The 13,931-nt window shown below is 42.7% G+C and overlaps 1 protein-coding gene across 1 annotated transcript in view; it reads left to right on the top strand.

Annotated features, from left to right (window-relative positions):
- herc1 (HECT and RLD domain containing E3 ubiquitin protein ligase family member 1) overlaps positions 1-13,931 on the top strand; it is a 445,291-nt gene that overhangs the window by 155,561 nt on the left and 275,799 nt on the right. The window contains exons 26-27 of the mRNA XM_060853924.1: positions 950-1,221; positions 11,150-11,365. Coding sequence (XP_060709907.1) covers positions 950-1,221; positions 11,150-11,365 — 488 coding nt within the window. The remainder of the gene's footprint in view (positions 1-949; positions 1,222-11,149; positions 11,366-13,931) is intronic.

Genomic DNA, 13,931 nt, shown 5'->3' with positions numbered 1-13,931 from the left:
TAATGTGAAAGATCCCGTATTGTAAACTGGTAAACACTTCACTGGATTCGAGCTTAAATTTAGTTCAATGATATTTTTGTATTTCTTAACATTATTTAATGCACTATATTAGCGGAGCAAGAATGTTCAGTATAAAATTGCCTGAGAAATAATGCTTTGTATGGCAGTAACAATTCTCCAAGTTAGTTTGAACTGTTTGTGTGCAATCTTCTAATGGCTGAACAGACTTTCTTATAGTTATTTAATGCCCAAAGCAGTCAGCTGCTTCACACACAAACTTTCCAAGCATGTGCTGTATCAAATGTCTCCTTTTGTCTTCTGATTTTATGTGGTAGTGTGTTTACTCCTTGTTGGCCAGTTGAGTCCCAGAAACAAGAGGAGCTGCAAGCAAGTAAATGATGGCATGTTTACCCTTTTTAAAGCTTTAAGCTTGCCTACATATATTACGCCATGTACAGTATATACTGTCCCTTAATTGTTGCAGCATTGGTTTGTCCCATCTGTTATGCACCATAATTGTGAGATCAGTAGGTTGGGTGGTTTTTTTGTGGTGGTGCTGCTTTGCCTCAGCAGAAAGTCACAGCTTAAGCAATGTAATGACTAGATGTTACGGTTATTGTTACCTGTATCACTATATATACCAGTTTTAATTCCGGAAGTTCCCTTGTGTTTTGTTTAGGTTTGCAATGTGCTTATACAACAGTGCTTCCCAAAAAAAATGTCAGCTAGGAATCTTCAAGACTGGCACAGATGGCCAATTATTCCCATTTTCTCCCTATCATGTTATTGCAATAAAAGAAGTAAGATTCTGGCAGATTTTTTATTTTAATTTTGCTTTCTGCATGTTTTTTTTGGTCTGCTTGTTATGGTATAAATTGATGAGATTGTATTTGTTCACAAAAAGTTCTGTATGAATTTAGTCTTATTTCCATCATTTCATACTCCACAGGACCTCTTTATAGCCCAACAGATTCACTGAGAGCTACTTGGGCGCGGCTGAAATCTAGTAGAGATTGGCCGTATGATTCTTCTCACCTGTACAATGCTGCTGATTTTGATCTGAATCAGTCTCTTGGAATACATGCATTCATTGAAAACATTGTTAGTTTTGTGAGTGGAGGTGTAGGAACTTCCCCAAGTTTTAAAGAATCTGAAGAAAATATGGCCTCCAACCCTCAGGCCATCATCATTGCCATGGAGCAGCAACAGCTCAGGTCTGAGGTAAGCAGTGTGTTTTCTTGATATATGCAGCCTAATCAACCACAAACAGAAGTCTGTCATGAAGGTTATCATTATAAGTCTCATATGAAACATTAAGGACTAATAATGGCTAAATTTAATTAATTGTGAAGAACCTTTTGGACAATTTGCTATTTTTGGCATGTGTGTGTTGGGTATTGAAGTTGAAGGAACTAAATATGACCTTTTAATCATCTTGTAAAAGTTGAAGAATTGCTTAATATCTTGAGTTGAATGAGGTATTAAGTAATATGATTGTTGAGCTTATGATGATAAGACGTAGTTGAAGAGGAGAGTATGAAATGTACTGGTAAGCTAGAGGAGACACTTGTTAGGAAGGAAGATGTGTTGAGCATTTTGAAAAACTTGAGGATAGACAAGTCCCCTGGGCCTGATGGGATATATCCTAGGATTATGTGGGAAGCAAGAGAGGAAGTTGCAGAACTGTTGGCAATGATCTTTTCGTCTTCACTGTCAATGGGAGTGGTGCCAGGGGACTGGAGAGGTTGGGAATGTTGTGCCCCTGTTCAAAAAAGGGAATAGGGATAACCCTGGGAATTACAGGCCAGTTAGTCTTTCTTCGGTGGTAGGCAAAGTAATGGAAAGGGTACTGAGGGATAGGATTTATGAGTATCTGGAAAGACACTGCTTGATTAGGGACAGCCAGCACGGATTTGTGAGGGGTAGGTCTTGCCTTACATGTCTTATTGAATTCTTTGAGGAGGTGACCAAGCATGTGGATGAGGGTAGAACAGTGGATGTAGTGTACATGGATTTTAGTAAGGCATTTGATAAGGTTCCCCATGGTAGGCTTATGCGGAAAGTCAGGAGGCATGGGATAGTGCGAAGTTTGGCCAGTTGGATAGAGAACTGGCTAACCGGTCGAAGTCAGAGAGTGGTGGTAGATGGTAAATATTCAGCCTGGAGTCCAGTTACAAGTGGAGTTCTGCAGGGATCAGTTCTGGGTCCTCTGCTGTTTGTAATTTTTATGAATGACTTGGAAGAGGGAGTCGAAGGGTGGGTCAGTAAATTTGCAGACGATATGAAGATTGGTGGAGTTGTGGATAGTGAGGATGGCTGTTGTCGGCTACAAAGGGACTTAGATATGATGCAGAGCTGGGCTGAGGAGTGGCAGATGGAGTTCAACCCTGTCAAGTTTGAGGTTGTCCGTTTTGGAAGAACAAATAAGAATGCGGAATACAGGGTTAACGGTCGGGTTCTTAGTAAGGTGGAGGAGCAGAGGGATCTTGGGGTCTATGTTCATAGATCTTTGAAAGTTGCCACTCAGGTGGATAGAGCTTGTAAGAAGGCCTATTGTGTATTAGCGTTCATTAGCAGAGGGATTGAATTCAAGAGTCATGAAGTGATGTTGCAGCTGTTAAGGACCTTGGGAAGGCAACATTTGGAGTACTGTATGCAGTACTCACTTTAGGAAAGATGTGGAAGCTTTGGAGAGGGTGCAGAGGAGATTTACCAGGGTGTTGCCTGGAATGGAGAATAGGTCGTATGAGGATAGGTCGAGAGTGCTAGGCCTTTTCTCATTGGAACGGCGAAGGATGAGGGGTAACTTGATAGAGGTTTATAAGATGATCAGGGGAATAGATAGAGTAGACAGTCAGAGACTTTTTCCCCGGGTACAACAGAGTGTTACAAGGGAACATAAATTTAAGGTGAAGGGTGGAAGGTGTAGGGGGGATGTCATGGGTAAGTTCTATACCCAGAGAGTGGTGGGGGCATGGAATGCGCTATCTGTGGGAGTGGCAGAGTCAGAATCATTGGTGACCTTTAAGCAGCAATTGGATAGGTACATGGATAGGTGCTTAAGCTAGGACAAATGTTCGGCACAACATCGTGGGCTGAAAGGCCTGTTCTGTGCTGTATTTTTCTATGTTCTATGTAAGACATTAGAGTAGAAATGGGCAGATTAAGCTCATCACGTTTGCTCATCATATCAGAGATATCACGGACCCTGGCACCTGGGAGGCAACACACCAGCCATGAGTCTCTCTCGTCCCCACAGACCCTCCTTTTTTTTCCCCCTAACTATGAAGTCCCCAATGACTACTGCTCTGCTCCTCTTGCCCTTTCCCTTCTGAGCAGCAGGGACAGACTCTGTGTCAGAGCCCTGTACCCCACTGCTTTTCCCGGTAAGCGCCCCTTCCCCCCACCCCCACCCCAACAGTACCCAAAACGGTATACTTATTGTTGAGGGGAATGGCCTCAGGGGATGCCTGCACTGCCTACCTTTCCATCCCCTGACTGTAACCCAATTGCCTTTTTCCTGTACCTTGGGAGTGACTATCTCCCTGTAACTCCTCTCAATAACCACCTCTGCCTCTCGAATGATCCAAAGTTCATCCAGCTCCAGCTCCGGTTCCCTAACGCGGTTTTCGAGGAGCTGGAGTTGGATGCACTTCCCACAGATGTAGTCAGCAGGGACACTAGTGGTGACCCTTACCTCCCACGTTCTGCAGCAGGAACATTCAACTGCCCTAACCTCCATTCCCACTATTCTAAATTCCCAAAGAGACTGTTGAAAAAAATAAGGAATAAAAGAAAACTCGTTACCTTACCAATCTGGTGCACAGGTCCTTTTTTTTTGGCTAGAAAAGGAGAGTGGTGTTTCGGGTAACGCAACCACACAAATTATAACTTCCCAGAACTCCTTCGCTCCTCCCATGCACCTCTCGGCAAATGGAGGCCCGACACCCGAGGTAAGTCCCTTTTAATGCAGGTAAACTCACTCTTCCCGGCAGCCCTCGCTTCACCATTCCTTCTCTCCTCACTGCTCTGGTAAAATGCGGAACTCCACTTTCTTGCTTTTTCCCTATAACCCATGATTCTCTTACTGATTAAAAGTCTCTCTATTTCAACTTAAATCTGCTTAAAGACCAAACCTCCATTGCCTTCTATGGTAAAGAATTCCACAGGTTCAGACCTGTGAACAAATTCTTTGCTGTGTGACCCCTTATTCTGGATCTTACACTCCCACGAGGGGAAACAACATCGTAACATAGAAGGTGGGAGCAGGAGTAGGCAACTGGACTCCTTGAGCCTGCTGTACCATTCATTATTATCATGCCTGATCATTGAGCTCAATACTCTAATTCTTTAGCTCCAACAGCTGTTGTTACCACCTCCTTGAAAACACATTGTTTTGGCCTCAACTACCTTCTGTGGCAGTGAATTCCACAGGCTCACCACTCTGAAGACATTTCTCCGTGGCTCAGTCCTAAAAGGTTTTCCCCTTATATTTAGATTATGATCCCTGTCTGCAGCCTTACTTCAGGATCTGGACCAGATGGGCCAATGGGCTGAGAAGTGGCAGATGGAGTTAAATTCCGATAAATGTGAGGTGCTGCATTTTGGGAAAACAAATCTTAGCAGGACTTATACACTTTTAATGGTAAAGTCCTAGGGAGTGTTGCTGATCAAAGAGACCTTGGAGTGCAGGTTCCACAGCTCTTTGAAAGTGGAGTCGCAAGTAGACAGGATAGTGAAGAAGGCGTTTGGTATGCTTTCCTTTATTGGTCAGAGTATTGAGTGCAGGAGTTGGGAGGTCATGTTGCGGCTGTACAGGACATTGGTTAGGCCACTGTTGGAATATTGCGTGCAGTTCTGGTCTCCTTCCTATCGGAAAGATGTTGTGAAACTTGAAAGGGTTCAGAAAAGATTTACAAGGATGTTGCCAGGGTCGGAAGATTTGAGCAATAGGGAGAGGCTCAACAGGCTGTTTTCCCTGGAGCATCGGAGGCTGAGGGGTGACCTTATAGAGATTTACAAAATTGAGGGGCATGGATAGAATAAGTAGACAAAGTCTTTTCCCTGGGGTCGGGGAGTCCAGAACTAGAGGGCATAGGTTTAGGGTGAGAGGGGATAGATATAAAAGAGACCTAAGAGGCAACCTTTTCACGCAGAGGGTGGTACGTGTATGGAATGAGCTGCCAGAGGAAGTGGTGGAGGCTGGTACAATTGCAACATTTAAGAGGCATTTGGATGGGTATATGAATAGGAAGGGTTTGCAGGGATATGGGCCATGTGTTCACAGGAGGGACTAGATTGGGTTGGGATATCTGGTTGGCATGGATAGGTTGGACCGAAGGGTCTGTTTCCGTGCTGTACATCTCACAGACTCTAATTAACCTGTCTAGTCCTGGAATTTATAGGTTTCAATGAGATTGTTCCCACATTCCACTAAACTCCAGTGAGTACAGTCTAATGGACTCAACCTCTCCTCATTTGTCAGTCCTGCCATTCCAGGAATCAATTTAATAAGTCTTCACTCTACTTCCTGTTTAGCAAGAATATTTTTTCTCCGATAAAAAGACCAAATCTTTACACACTATTCTAGGTGTGGCCTCTCGTCTTGTATAATTGCGGTAGGATATCTTTGTTCCTGTACTCAGGTCCTCTTGCTGTGAAGGCCTTAATACAATTGGATGTCTTTACTGCCTGTTGCACCTGCACGCTCATTTTCCACAACTGGTGCATGAGGACTCCCAGGCCTTTTTGAGCATCTCCCTCCTCTCAATTTAACAATAATTTGCCTTCCTATTTTGGTTACTCATGTGGGCAATCTTACATTTAACCACATTACCCTGCATCTAATATTTATTTGTTCACTTACTCAGCCTATCCAAATCACTCTGCAACATCTCTGCATCTTCCTCACAGCTCAACCTTCCATCCAGCTTTGTGTCGTCTGCAAGTTTTCAGATAGTGCAATTTGTTCCCTCATCTAAGTCATTTTCATGTATATTGTGAATAGCTGGGGACCCAGTACCAATCCTGTTGTACCCACCAGTCACTGCCTGCTATTCAGAAGAAGACCCATTATTCCTACTGTTTGTTCCCTGTCTGCTAACCAGTTTTGTTTTGGAGGAGCTAATGAGCAGGTTAGACAAAGGAAAGCCAGTAGATAAGATCTATTTGAATTTCCAGAAGGCTTTGACAAGATGCCACACATGAGGCTGCCCATGGTGTTAGTGGCAAGATACTGACATGGATAGAGGATTGGCTGACTGATGGAAGGCGCAGAGGAAGGATGAAGGAGTCTTTTTCAGGATGGCAGGAAGTGACTCGTGGAGTTGGAATATTGTGAGCAGTTTTGGGCCCCATGTCGAAGAAAAGATATGCTGGATTGAAGCTGGTCCAGAGTAGGATTGCAAGACTGTTTCCAGGGATGAAGGGCTTGTCATATGAGGGGCAATTGAGCGCTCTGGGCCTGTACGCTATGGATTTTAGTATGATGAGGGGGAATCTGATTGAAATTTGCAGAATACTTAGAGGCCTGGATAGAATGGACATAGAGAAGATCAGCTACGATCAAATGGTGGGGCAGACTCTGGGCTGAATGACCTAATTCTGCTCATATGGTCTTATCCATCTCAATGCAAGGCCCTCAAACTCATGTGCTGTAATTTTACACATGAATCTTATGTGGGACTTTGTCAAAACCAAAACCATATCCACCTGCTTTCCACCAATATACTGTACTGGTTACATCCTAAAAGAACTTCAGTAGATTGGTCAAGCATGATTTCCCTTTTGTAGCTCCATGCTAACTCTGTCTGATTCTACCACTGTTTTCTGAGTGTGCTGCTACATTTTTTTTTCATTCATCGGAAGTGGGTATTACTGGTGAGTCCAACATTTATTGCCTTTCCCTAATTGTCCAGAGGGCAGGTAAGAGTAAACCACATATCTATTGATCTGGAATCACATGCAGGCCAGACCAGGTAAGGATGGCAGTTTCTTTCCCTAGAGGACATTAGTGAACCAGAAGAGTTTTTATGATAATTGATAATGGATTAATTTGTCTTATCTAGACTCTTAATTCCAGAATTTGTGGGCGGCACGGTGGCACAGTGGTTAGCACTGCTGTCTCACAGCGCCTGAGACCCGGGTTCAATTCCCGACTCAGGCGACTGACTGTGTGGAGTTTGCACGTTCTCCCCGTGTCTGCGTGGGTTTCCTCCGGGTGCTCCGGTTTCCTCCCACAGTCCAAAGATGTGCGGGTCAGGTGAATTGGCCATGCTAAATTGCCTGTAGTGTTAGGTAAGGGGTAAATGTAGGGGTATGGGTGGGTTGCGCTTCGGCGGGTCGGTGTGGACTTGTTGGGCCGAAGGGCCTGTTTCCACACTGTAAGTAATCTAATAGAAAACCTTTTTCTATTAAATTTAAATTCCACCGTTTGCCATGGCAGGATTCAAACTTGGGTTCCCAGAACATTATCTGGCTCTCTGGATTAACAATCCAGCAATAATACCACGAGGCCATCACCTCCCCTTGATAATAGACTTCAGCATTTTTCCCACTACCAATGTCACACTCACTGGTCTATCGTTCCCTGTTTTCTCTCTGCTTCCTTTTATGGACCAGACCAAACTCACTCAAAATTTTCAGAAAATGGTCAATATCCTAACTTTTTCTTATTTTTAAAGGTAAATCTAAAGTGTTGCATTCCAGATTTAAAACAAAACATAGTTTATTCATTCATTATGATTAAAGAACAACAAAAGAAATAAGGAATTGGAATAACGTAATTCTTGGAAAACCTAACAGCGTAATAGATGCAGTAACAATTACTAATTAATTGTTCCAATATAGTGACCAATATATATTCTCATAAATACACTCTTGTCAAATCCAGAAAGAGATTACATGAAGATGCAACTTCTGTAGCAGGCAGAGAGTCTCCAGCTTTTTGTTGTAACCAAGAGGTGCAAAAATAGCTTTCACTCCTTCCAGACCCCAACAGCAACTGCTGAGAGCTAAAGTAAAAATCCTGGTTCTGTGGGTCAGCATCCAGGCTGCTTTGATCGTTCCACCTTTTTAAAAAAAAACAGCTAAGGCTTCACAAGTTGTTCACCTTTTCATAGATTGCTTGGAACCTGTCCCCTAATCTCTCCCTCTCTCTCTCTCAAAGAAATCAGGACTAAACAGACCTCTTAAAGCCACAATTTCATCACACTTACTTTTTAAATAGTGGGGTTGCATTAGCTATCCTCCAATCTTTCTGGACTGTTCCAGAATCTAAAGAATCTTGGAAGATGACCATCAATGCATTCACTATTTCTTTCTTTTCTGCATTTACTGTCAAGTTCTCTAAAAACCTTTCAGTAAGGTTGCCTCTTATTCCACTATGTTCCAGCAAGTATAGGTCCAACCTTCTCAGCTTCTCCTCAGCAAACAGTTCCTCCAGCATTGAAGGCAGTCCATAGAGGAGAGTTGAGTGGACTGGGTTTGTATTATGATTAAGGTAGCCAGTCAAGTCATAGATCATAAAGTCATGCAGCACAGAAGAGCCCTTTCAATTAATCAATTCAGACTAACCCATTTACACTAATCCAACTTTCCAGTACTTGGCCCATAGCCTTAAATGTTATGACATTTCAAGTGCTCATTTGGGTACTTTTAAAGATTTCCCACATCTGTTACCCTCTTTGCCTTGACCCAGCCGGGTCATCATGTGGCGAATTTCTGGGTGGCTTGATGTTGAGTTTGGGACAATGGGAGGATGGGGAGATAGCTTGCACTGGTCTGGTTGGGTTGGATCAGCATTAGGAAATTCGTGCCAGCAATGTGCTTGACCTCTGACTTGTTAGCATGGTTCTGAGTTCATCCAGTTAAGTTTTAGATCAATGCTAAGTGCAAGCATGTTGATGATGGAAAATTTAGGGATGCCGTTAAATGTCATGGGGAGGTGGTTCAACTCTTGCTTTGATTGTCATGCTCATTGCCTGGCACTGGTTTGATTGTTTCTTGTCACTTAGTAGTGTACACTGGAATCTTGACCACGTCCTACTGTAGATGGACAAGACCACTTCAGAATTAGGAATGGGATTAAACACTGCAGTTGTTAATATATGTCCCAATTTCATTTGGCTATTTAGCATGTGTGATTAAATATCTTCCACTTGCTTGGATGAGTGTACTTATTGAACATTGAAGAAATTTGAAACCATGCAAAATAAGGCAAGCCACTTGAACAGCACCCCATGCATCATCTTAAATATACTATGTATTGGAAGGGTTGCTGTTGACCAGCAGCTTAACTGGACTTGTCCTATAAATGCTATGACAGCAAGACTAAGTCAGCAGCTGTATGTGAAATGGACTGTCCCCAAAATCTAAATTCCCCAAATTCCTAAGTCTTCATGTCTTTCTCCATGGTAAACACAGAGGAGAAATATTTGTTGAGGACCTCTCACATTTCCTGCAGTTCTACCCTTACGTGTCCACTTTGTTCCTTGAGAGGTCGTAGTCTCACTCGAGTTGTTCTTTTTCCTTTAGTATATTTAAAGAACCACTTTAGATTCACCCTAATCTTCTCAGTCAAGGCTATTGTGTGCCCCCTTTTCGCCTTCCTGACTTCCTTCTTTAGTAAACTCCTGTATACCCTATAACTCCAGGGGTTCCCGATCCTAGCTGCCGTTACCTGAGCCATAACTCCTCCTTTATTCTGATCAAAGCCTCAGGGTTCCCTGTTCCTGTCAATCTTGCCTTTCACCCTCAGGAACATGTAGATCTGGAACTCTAGATATCTCACTTTTAAAGGCTTCCCACTTGCCAGAAGTTCTTTTGCCTTCAAATAAACTACAGCAATCAACCCCTGCAAGCTTCTGTCTAATTCCATTCACCTTGTCCCAGTTTAGATAGCTTGTACTGGTCTGGTTGGGTTGGATCAGTTTTGTTCCTCTCCGTAACTATCTTAAAATTAATAGAACTATAGTCACTGGTTCCAAAGTACTTCATAGAATCCCTACAGTGTGGAAAAAGGGCCTTAGCCCAACAAGTCCACACTGACCTTCTGAAGAGTAACCCACCCAGACCCATTCCCCAGCTATCCAATATATACCCAGACTAATGCACCCAACCTTCACATCCCTGAACACTATGGGCAATTTAGCATAGCTAATTCACCTAACCTGCACATCTTTGGACTGTGGGAGGAAACTGGATCACCCAGAGGAAACTCACGCAGACATTGGGAGAATGTGCAAACTCCAAACAGACAGTTGCCCAAAGCTGGAATCGAACCCAGGTCCATGGTGGTGTGAGACAGAACTACTGAGCCACCGTGCGGCCCCCTGTGCTCCTCCGTGGTCAACCATGTCACTTGCCTTGCCCTGTTTCCCAAGAGTAGGTTGGGTTTTACCCCTTCCCAATTAGGAGCCTCTACGTATTGCTTGAGGAAACTTTCCTGAATGCGCATAACAAATTCCATTTCATCTATGCCCTTAACGCTGTGTTAGTCCCAGGCTGGTTTAGGAAAATTAAAATGACAATGTTATTGCTCCTGCAAGTCTCCCTAGTCTCCCTGCATTTTTGATCCTCTAATTCTCATTCACAATTTGGGAGCTTATAATACAACGCCAGTAATGTCACCATCTCTTCCTTATTTTTTAGCTCTACCCACAAAGCCTCATTGGGTGATTTTTCAGTTATTTCATCTCTGATTACTGCAGTGATGCTCACCTTAATGCAAAATGCAACTCCACCTCGCTTCTTTTTACCACTTCTGTCCCACCTAAAGCCCTGGAGCCTGCTAAATTAAGTTGTCAGTCCTGTCCCTCCTTAGTCATGTTTCTGTAATGGCTATAGTATCCATGTATTTATCCATGCTCTGAGTTCATTGGCCTTTGCCTATCAGCCCTCTTGCATTGAAATAGACGCAATTTAATCCAACAGGTATTCTTTGCTCCCTTTCATGTCTTACCTGTCTCTTCACCTGTTGGCTGAAATGTCTGTGTTTTTATTATGGAAGATTTTACTGTAGAAGAATTCATCTGATCAAAAAGTCAATTTTAATATGATTTAGTTCAGATGAACTCTTCAGTTATGGACAAAAATAATTAACTTAAATATGAAGCTCTGGACTGATACTTTTTGTTTGATTCATTTTTAGCTACGTCTGGCAGCACTTCATCAAATCTTGGTGTTACTTTCTGGAATGGAGGAAAAGGGCAGCCAGTTAACAGGAAGTAATTCTGTGACTTCATGGTTCCATTCCACTTCTTTACTCACATCAGTCAGGTTACAATTCTTGGCAGGATGCTTTGGCCTGGGCACAGTGGGGAATGCAGGAATCAAAGGTGAAAGTGTCCAACTGCATCACTATCAGGTACTCACCAAATGTACTCATCAGATTAGGGAGTGATTGAGGTTAATCTGAAATACAAAGTCTGTTGATTTATAATAAGCTCCATTTTATTTATCTTAAAATTTCTATTTGAAAATGTGATCCATAGAAACACAACATTAAAATAAAAATTGGATAATATTATCCAGTTGCAAATAGTCCTTTTTCTCATGTTCTGAATTTTGTGTTAATAAACTTTGTGATGGTTATACATCTATATCTATTGCATTTTCAATTTAAGTCTATATTTAAAGTGATGTATAAATTGTTTGGTATTTTTAATTGCTCACTCCTTGAAATTTATTATTGCAAATCAGATTTTACAGATTATTGCTATAGTTGTCAACCCACAATGTTTTTCTGAAATCAAGCACGTTTATGGAGAGATCTGTGGAATCTATGGAGGGGATGTATGTATTCTGTGATCTCCTCTCCAGATGGGACAAAGTTGGACTCATCCTTCAGACCTCATTCCTTGAAATACAAACCTGACCTGCTTAGAATTTCCAACACTTTTTTTCAACTTGAGCTTACCTGGGAACAGATCAGAATTGCTCCTCAGCAATTATTCATTGGAATGGCAACCAGAGTGACTGAGTCATGTTCTCCTCACATGAAATCTATGCATTTATTTTAAAAGTTTTGATGGTTGAACATTGTACAATGATTTGAGCAAAGTATTTGCTCGAGGACAGACAGTTGATAGGGCAAATTTGCAGCCAGTGTAACGGGTTGAAGTGTGTCAATTGTAACGCAAAGTGTGTCAGGAATAAGGGTGATGAACGTGGAGCATGAATTAGTATTTAGAGCTAAGATGTTGTGGCCATTACGGAGACTTGGATATCACAGGGGCAGGAATGATTGGCTGATCCGGGTACTAGATGTTCCAAAAGAAATGGGGAGGGAGGTAAGAGAGGTCGGGGAGTGGCAGTGCTAATCAAGGATAGTATCACAGCTGCCCAAAGGGAGGTCGTCGAGGAGGGTTTGTCTACCTAGTCAGTATGGGTGGAAGTCAGAAACTGACAATGAGGAGCAGTCACCTTATTGGGAGTTTTCTATAGACCAACCAATACCAACAGGAACACAGAGGAGCAGATTAGGCGACAGATTTTAGAAAGGTGCAGAAGTAACAAGGTTGTTGTCATGGGTGACTTCAACTTCCTGAATATTGGTTGGATCTTCCTTCGTAGAAATAGTTTGGATGGAGCAGATTTTGTCAGGTGTGTCCAGGAAAGATTCCTGACTCAATGTGTGCGTAGACTGACTAGAGGAGGGTGCCATATTCTATTTGGTGCTTGGCAGGGAACCAGGTCAGATGTCAGATCTCTTGGTGGGAGAGCATTTTGTTGATAATGATCATAAGTCTCTGAACTTTACATAGTCGTGGAGAGGAATAGGAGCAGACAGTATGGGAAAGTATTTGATTAGGGGAAGGGGACTTACAATGCTATTAGGCAGGATCTGTTGAACATACATTGGGAGCAGATATGTTCTCAGGAAAATGCATGATGGAAACGTGGAGGCTATTTAGGGAGCACTTGCTCTGAGTGCTGGATAGGTTTGTCCCACTGAGGCAAGGAAGGGATGGTGGAATGAAGGAACCTTGGATGACAAAAATGTGAAACGTCTAGTCAAGAGGAAGAAGAAAGCTTATTTACAGTTGAGGAAGCAAGGACCAGACAGGGCTCTAGAGGGTTCTGGTAATCAGGAAGGAACTGAAGAATGGACTTGGGAGAACTAGTAGGGGGCAAGAAAAAGCCTTGGTTGATAGGATTAAGGAAAACCTATGTGAGGAACAAGAGGATGGCCAGAGTGAGGGTAGCATCGATGAAGGATAATGGAGGGTATCTATGCCTGGAGTCGAAAGAGATAAGGGAGGTCCTGAATGAATACTTTGCTTTAGTATTCAGTAGTGAGAGGGAACTTATTGTTTGAGGACAACATGAAACAGATTGGTGTGAAGAAGGAGAATGTGCTGGAAATTTTGAGAAACGTGAGGATAGATAAGTCCCCTGGGCTCAACCAGACGGGATACACCCAAGGTTACTACAGGAAGGGAGGGAAGAGATTGCTGTACCTTTGGCAATGATCTTTACATCCTCACTGTCCACTGGAGTAGTACCAGATGATTGGAGGGTGGCAAATGTTATTTCCTTGTTCAAGAAAGGGAATAGGAACAAATCTGGGAATTACAGACCGGTCAGTCTAACATCAGTGGTAGGCAACTTATTGGAGAGGATTGTGAGAGATAGGGTTTGTGATTATTTGGAAAAGCATAGTTTGATTAGAGATGGTCAGCATGGCTTTGTGAGGGGCCTTATTGAATTATTTGAGGATGTGACAAGACATTTTGATGAAGATAGAATAGTGAATGTGGTGTACATGGATTTGATAAGGCATTTGATAAGGTTCCCCATGGTAGCTCATTGGGAAAATAAAGAGGCATGGGATACAGGGAAATCTGGTTGTCTGGATCCAAACTTCGGCTAGCCATAGAAAATAGAGTGGTAGTGGATGGAAAGTGTTCAGCCTGGAGCTCTATGATCAG

This window comes from Hemiscyllium ocellatum, chromosome 42 (genome assembly GCF_020745735.1).
Source record: "Hemiscyllium ocellatum isolate sHemOce1 chromosome 42, sHemOce1.pat.X.cur, whole genome shotgun sequence".
Taxonomy (NCBI): domain Eukaryota; kingdom Metazoa; phylum Chordata; class Chondrichthyes; order Orectolobiformes; family Hemiscylliidae; genus Hemiscyllium; species Hemiscyllium ocellatum.
This window is presented reverse-complemented; position numbering and strand designations above follow the sequence as displayed.